This window comes from Drosophila kikkawai, chromosome X (assembly GCF_030179895.1).
Source record: "Drosophila kikkawai strain 14028-0561.14 chromosome X, DkikHiC1v2, whole genome shotgun sequence".
NCBI classification, from domain to species: Eukaryota; Metazoa; Arthropoda; class Insecta; order Diptera; family Drosophilidae; genus Drosophila; species Drosophila kikkawai.
In genome coordinates, this window is record NC_091733.1 from 31,381,221 (window position 1) to 31,388,984 (window position 7,764).

The 7,764-nt window shown below is 32.8% G+C and overlaps 1 protein-coding gene across 1 annotated transcript; it reads right to left on the reverse strand.

Annotated features, from left to right (window-relative positions):
- Positions 1 to 5,252: 5,252 nt before the first annotated feature.
- Positions 5,253 to 5,974, reverse strand: LOC108080269 (uncharacterized). The gene is made up of 2 exons (XM_017174933.3): positions 5,803 to 5,974; positions 5,253 to 5,755 (listed from the first exon to the last, which is right to left on the reverse strand). Exon 2 carries the CDS (start codon positions 5,731 to 5,733, stop codon positions 5,446 to 5,448), a length of 288 nt encoding a protein of 95 aa, XP_017030422.1. The 5' UTR covers positions 5,734 to 5,755; positions 5,803 to 5,974; the 3' UTR covers positions 5,253 to 5,445.
- Between the last annotated feature and the right edge of the window lie 1,790 nt (positions 5,975 to 7,764).

Below are 7,764 nucleotides of genomic sequence, written 5' to 3' on the forward strand. Positions count from 1 at the left end.
AAAAATAAATTATGATAAAAACTATAAAAAAAAAATTTAATAATAAACACTTAAGAAAATTAAATTAAAAAATTAAAAATTAAAAAAAAAATTAAATAAAATGTTAAAAAATAAATTTTAATAAAAACGACTAAGAAAATAATAATTTATTAATAAAAATAAAAAAAAATTTATTTATATAAAATTTTAAGAAATAAATTATAATAAAAACTACTAAAAAAATAATAATTTAAGAATAAATATTAACAAAAATTAAAAAAAAAAAAAATAGAGGACAGTGAAACCCATAATTTAAATAAAATGTTATTAAATAAATTAAAATAAAAACTATTAAATAAAAAAATCACAATTTAATAAACAAAAATGTAAGAAAACCGATAACAATAAACAACATAATTCATACTAATAAAACTTACCACCACTTCAACTATCCCCCTCTAAAAAGCACCCACAATTACCAAATTAACGACCTCAATGACCACCCCCCACCCCTACCCACCCACCTACACAAAACCCTAATAATAACAATCATTTAATTTCAGGTTAATTGCACACAACTCTGGTTTCGCGTTTTGGGCCATAAATTGTTAGCCTTTGGCTTTGGCGTTTTGTGTGTAATTTATTCGCGGCCCAAAATGACAGGTTGAAATTATGCTACAAAATGCCAGGAATGTTAAGCCAAAGGAAGTTACCATAGAACTCGAGAAGGGAAGGGAAGGGAAGGGGAGGGTGGTGACTACTTCGAGATGGAAACAAGGCCAGACATCCAGCTGAGCTGGAGGAGCACACAAAAACAAAAGGGCAAACGAACTCTAGGCTGCTAAACGCATTTACGTGTCAAAACTAATTTAATGTGCACCCCCCCCCCCCCCTCTTCCCCCGGATCGAATTGTAATGGAACGGAATGGAAGGGAATGAAACGGAAGGGGGGGGGAGGTAACGGAAACGGAAACGCATACGCAGCAGGTTAGAAGCTTTGGACACACCATATTTTGCTTATTTATTTGCCCCGAAGCAGAAAATCCTGCTGCTGCTGCTGCTGCTACACACTTTGCACACTTCTCACCTAATAAAATTACAATGGCAACAGGACCTTCCCCCTCCTCCCCTTCTGGAATGCAGGCAAAAGCCACCCTCACATGTTGATCCTGCAGCAGGCCAGACTAGACCCCCATCCTTGTTGTCCTTTTCGCTCCTTTTTGATGTAAATTTAATTTCGGTTTTCACATTTTGAGGTTTTCATAGCACCAGCAATGCTGGGCATGAGGGTGTCCTGTACACTGAGAGAAAGTTTTGGAATATGATTTGGTTTATTTTAAAGCAGAAAATATATAAGATTTTTTACTTTTGAGAGAATTTTCTCTCTGTGTGTTCGTCCTGAGCTCCAAGTGAGTGTCCGTGTCGGAGTCCTGCTTCGTAGTTTGCCCGCTGTTTCCCGGGGGATTCGGGGAGCTGCCGTAATGCTTCTTTCAACGCTGCTTCCTGTTCCAGCTTCAGCTTCAGCCTCAGCTCCTGCTCCTGCTCCTGCTCCTGCTCCTACTCCTGCTCCTGCCGCTGCTGTTCTTTTCCTTCCTCCTGTCACTCTGTCATCAGCGTCGCATATTGTTCGCTTTTTGTCCAGAAAGAAACCAGAAGGATGCCAGGGAGGGGGTAGCCATCGCCCCATATGAATATGTCAACTCGATTCCCTGGCGTGTGTCCTCCTCCTCCTCCTGCTCCTCTTCTTTATTTTTTTCTCTGAGCATTTTTGCCTTGTTTCCGCTGCTCCATTGTCCGGCGGCTGGCCTGAACTGCGATTTCAATTAAAGCCACGCCCCCCTACCCCCCCTAAAAGCCAAAAGCCGATGCAATTTCAATCTGGATACAGTTTTGCCTGGGGGGAGGGGGCAACTCTCTAATCGAATAATTCGCAAAAAGGCCGCCCACATGGTGCGGTTAGCTGGCAAACTGGATTAGTTGATGTCCGAATAATTATGGCGACAAGGGAACAAAGCACACACACTTGCAGGATTATTTTTGTACGTTCAAGTTCGTTGACCAAAAACGGAAGCAATTCACACACAAAATAATAAAGAAAAGGAGCAAATGAAGGCGCAAAACAAAGCCCAAACAAAGTCTGACACTTGACGCAAAGCTTAATTGCAGGACCCAAGGACCAGGCCTGAAACCCTTTCCATTCCTGGGACTCCTGACTCCTTCTGTGACTGTGAAAAAGCGGCGAGTGCACTCGAGGTAATTTGATTTAATTGTGCGTGCCTGCCAGGCAGCAGCAGCAGCAGCAGCAGGAACACCAGAAACAACAAAAGCACTCAGCCAACTTGCAACAACTTGGCAACTTTTGCTCATATGTATGTTCTCTGTGGTCGCTTCTTTTTAATGCCCTCACAGGAAGGAAGGGTATCAGCATTAGTCGAACAAGTTTGTTTCATTTTTTCAGATTTTTAATACGACAAATTAAATATTTTTTGTGGCTGAAACTAAAGGATAAGGTTGATTTTATTTATCGATATGTTTCAACAGTTTTATAATGTACATATCGATAATTAATCGATGGCAAATATTATCTATCTCTTAAAAAGAACATCCTGGAATCCTTATTCTACTTTCCTGCCAAGATTTAAGATAAAAATCTAAAAATAAATATTTAATATTAAAATATTTAACCAAAAAAAATCAGCTCTTAATCGATAATGATAGCATTTATTTTATATTTCGATAGACAAGCTACATTAAAATGTCAATAAATACATTTTAAATATTCTAATTTTTCTGTAAAATAATAAAAAAAAAAAAATAAAAAAAGAAATAAAATAATAAATAGTAAATAAAATAACAAATAAACTAATAAATATAATACTAAATATATTACTTAATGAAATAATATATAAAATAATAAAAAATAATAAATTTTATTATAAAAATATTTAAAAAAATATAAGAATATAATAAATGAAATAAGAAATTAAAATTAAAATAATACAACTATTAAATAAGAGCATTTACAAATTCGATTCACGAAATAGAGCCTTGAATGCCTTGTTTCCTATTTATTTTTCGCTCATAAGAAATTTACAAGTACCTAGTATATATATATATTTTTTTGTTGCCTTCCAGCAGCAGAGGACCTGCTTTGGCTTCTGGCTGCTCCTAGCTAGTGGCACCCAGTTCAGGTTGCCCACCCAGTCCTTGAGCTCCTCTTCCTCCTTGAACTTGGCTAGGCCAGGACTTGGTTCGTCTACAATTGGATTTTAGAGTGGAAGTTGCTAGTGTTACGCGACCTCTTGTTTTGCCATGGTCACCATTACCATTGGGGGTTTATTAACTGCTACTACTGGGTCCTGGTTACTGGTTTTCCTGGTTCCTGGACTTCCTGGATCCCAGGCTTCTTCTGCATAAATCATCAGCGCGCCATGGCCTTTAATGCATAATTTATTTAGCGTTTCAGGATGGCCCCAGCTGTCTCTGTCTGCGGTTTCGTTGGCTTTTCCTGTTTCTGGTGTATATTTTTTTTTTTACTGTTATTTTTTTTATTATTTAGAGCTGAGCAAATTTATGGCTGACGAGCGTTTCCGCTTCCGTTTGCAATTACACGAGCGGCTAAAATAATAACGGGGCGGCCTCATCAAGAAGTCGGCCGCATAATCAATTATTCGCACATTCGACCGGGTTTCAGCCTCAACCTGAGGTCAGGATATCGAGGACAAAGGGGGATAGGGATACCAGATAGGACATTTGGTCGATTCATGAATTCGTGATGGCGATTCAATGGGAATCGATATTGTTGTGGGGGGATTTTTTTGCTAGAAATAAAGATTAAGATGCAAATAAAAAATTGTAAAAAAATAAAAAATGACTTAGAAATAATAATTAAAAATAGTAATAAAGATAAAGATTTAAAAATAAAGATAAAGATACAAATAAAAAATACAAAATAATACAAAATAAATATATATAATTAAAATATAAAATAATTATAATTATAAAAAAAATAATTTAATATTATTTTAATATATTATATTATAATTTTTATATTATATTAATATATTAAATTATAACTGTTGAAAATTATCAAATATATAAAGTTTAAATATATTTTAAAAATTTCCACAACTTATTCTTGCCTTAAAAAAGTATTTCTTAATTTTAAATACATGTAAACTTATTTTTCTTTAATTTTTAATACATGTAAACCCCCTCTTTTTAATTTTTAATACATGTAAACCTCTTTTTCTTAATTTTTAATTCATTTAAACTCCTTCCCTATATTAAAATTAAATACAAATCAAATAAAACTCTAATAATTTCAAATCCATAATGACAAAATTCCTTAAATTGACTCTAAAAACAATGCAAAAACCCCTAAACATTTTCAAAAACATTTCCCCCACACACACACTTACGTTTTGTTTGATTTTTGCCGCTTAATTTATGATTTAATTGCATATTTGGCGGTGCAATGTAAATTTGCACACTCTACAGGCCTTGTGGTTGGTGTGACGCTGCTATGCCATGCATTTCATTCAGACAACCGCAAATATTTGCCACCAAGAGGGCCAATCTGTTCTAATTAACATACATTGCCACCCAAAATGCGAATTATTATGGCACCTGGCGGCATAGCTGGTGTACATTTGGTGGGGATATTAATTGGAATTTAAGTTTAATTGGTGTATCAAAAGTCAAGGCAGAATGTTCCAGAATCAGGGAAATTAATAAAAAATTAAATATAAGTTTTTAAGGTATATATTTTATACCATATTTCTATAAATTTCTACTTGCAAAAACTCCAAAATGGTTATTAGAATTTATTTATAAAATTACTAAAAATATTTGTATGATTTTTTTTTAGATTTTCTATAGGTTTTTTACAGATTTTGTTAAAAAAAAAAGTCCTAAAAATATTTTTATGAATGAATGCAGAAATGTAGAAGCCCAACTATATCCCATTACCATGGATTTTTCCTTCCGGATTTTATTTAAAAAATTCCCAAAAATATTTCAATGAATTTTTCTAGATTCTTTTTTTTTTTTTAGATGTTTCCTTTTAGATTTTGTTAATATAATTCAACTATATCTACTATATCTAATTTCTATAAATTTTTAACATAAATTAAAACATGGATTTTTCCATAGTTCTTTGATCCAGATTTTGTTACTAAAATTCCCTTACATATTTTTATGAATTTAAGCAAAAAATGTAGAAGTCTAACTATCTCCCATTCCCTTACCTTTTCCCTTCATATATCTTGAAATTTTGTTGATAGAAATCTCAAAAATATTTCTATATATTATAAATTATAAACAAAAAAAACAAACATATACAAGATTCCACAAACAGCCACGTTGTAATGTCCCATTCGGCTTCCAAATAAAAATTTCTACTTCCGGTGACCGCGTTGTTGGAAACCCATAACCAAAAATTGTGTAAAATTAGTGTCCCAGAGGTTATGGTGTTAACGCGGCCATCAGCTCGCCGAGTCGTTGTGTTCGCAGGGCCACGAGGTTCTTGTTGCGCCTCAGGATGCCATAGGAGACGCCGTCACGCAGATTGAGACGCACCTGGCGCTGGAATTCCGGGTCAGGACGGTGGTAGACTCTCCTCAGGCTCACTACCAGCTCGCTCTCTCTCAAGGGATGGCCAGCCTCCTCCAGGATCTGGACAATATTAAGCATTAGGTTGGGGACCAGGCGTTGCCGCTGCGCCAGGACACGCAGCTTGTAGCGCGGCTGCATGTTGTCCTCACCAGATTTTGGGCTGTAATTATTTTTATATGTTTAATTTTTGGTAGGTTTTTACTTTACCTTTTTAGGTAACTTTAATTTTTGTCAAGTTTTTGGTTTCACTTTTTTTCACTTTTAATTTTTATGCATTTTTTTTGGAAGCCAAATGGAACTGTATTTTAGGTTTTGTACGGTTTTGTCGAAACTAGGAAATGGAATAAGCTCTGTGAACGATGAGCTTCACCAAATGTCTCTGGCATTGGGGGCAAGGCCTGCTTGCCTGCTTTCTTGCTTTTCTAACAGAGCCTGCTTTTTCGAGTAGTTTCCTTGCTTCCTCGTGGCCAATTAATCAGGAGGCGGCGGCGGCGAGTTGAACCCGTATGACCTCGAGGCATAAAAACGAAAACGGCGACAACAAAGGCACCAGCAACAGCAGCAGCAGCCAGCAAGGATACGTCAGAGCAGGAAAACACCGAAGCACGCTGCACTTGAAGAAATGGGGATAGTTTAAGGAGACTTTAATTAGAAAAAAAATTAATAGAGAACTTTTAGAAAAGCTTAAAAACAATTGGGACACCTTGAAATATTTTTAAAATATTTTTTGAAGTAAAATACTCCACAAAAAATATATATATTATGCTTTTAAATAAATAAATACATATTTTAAATATTTTAAATAAATATTTTAAATAAATATTTTGAAAAATTTTTTAATTGGAAATAAAATAAAAAATAAATAAATAAAAATATATAATAATAACATATTTTTCAAGTAAAAAACAAGTCTTAAAATGGTTTAACTCTAAATTTTAACCACTTTTAAATATTTTTTTTATAAATGTTTGATTTTCCAAAAATTATTATACAATTTTGGATATTTAAAACGATTTTGATATATATTTTTTTATAAGTCTTAAAGTATTTACAAGCCAAAAAAATTACTTTAATAATTTTAATTTAATGAACTACTTAAAAAATATACACTAGTACATTTTTAAATCCTCATTTTAAGTTTCTAAGCCACAGACATTTTCTGTAAGTGTAGCCAGAAAGCAGACACACTAGCGAAGGGCCCCACAAAACATCAAGTGACATTCGAGCAGAGACAAAAAGTCATTATCACGGCGACGTCGGGCCGCATCTCATTTCCCCAGTTCCAGTTCGGGGATGTCCCCCTTTTGGGCTCCACCATTCGCATCCTCATTCGCATTTCCATTCGCATTCGCATTCGCCTCATGTGCAGCATATGGAGCACGTGGCTGGAGTCATCGTCATCGCCATCGTCATCACCATAGTCGCCATCGTCTTTGTCGCCATGTTTTTTGCCTTTTCCGGCATTTTGTTTACGATTTCTTTTTGTTTTACTCTGTGTACCGGCTATTAGAGTGAACTAGAGGGTATAATATATATCAAATAAAAGAAGTTGAATCATTTAAAAACAACAGCTTAAAAAAAATATTTTTATAATTATTATTTATTTAAATAACTTTATAAAAAATATTTTAAAAATCAATTTCAAGCTTGAATGAATTTTTTTAATATTTTTTAAACGAATTTTATTATTTTAATATATTTTTAAAAGGAATTTTTAAGTCTTAAGACTCTTTTATTTTCTTTTTATATATTTTATAATTATTATTTAATAAAATAATTTAAAAAAAATAAAATAAAAATCAATAAATGGATTTTTGTAATATTTTCTATATGAATTCAATATTTTTAATGGGTATTTTATAGTCCCCAGACTCTTTTATTTTCTATTTATATTTTTTATAATTATTTTTTAATAATATAACTTAATAAAAAATAATTTAAAAATCAATTTAAAGCTTAAATGAATTTTTGTGATATTTTATTTATTAATTATTTATATTATTATATTTTTAATGGGTATTTTAAGGTCTTTAGACACTTTTATTTTCCATTTATATGTTCTTACAATTATTATTTAATAAAAAAAATTAATAAAAAATATTAAAAAAAAACAATTGAAAGCTTAAATATATTTCTCTAATATTTTCTATTAAAATCCTTTAATTTTTT

Excerpts from the sequence above, each read along its gene's own strand:
- LOC108080269 (XM_017174933.3), bottom strand. The coding sequence starts at position 5,733 with ATGCAGCCGCGCTACAAGCTGCGTGTCCTGGCGCAGCGGCAACGCCTG.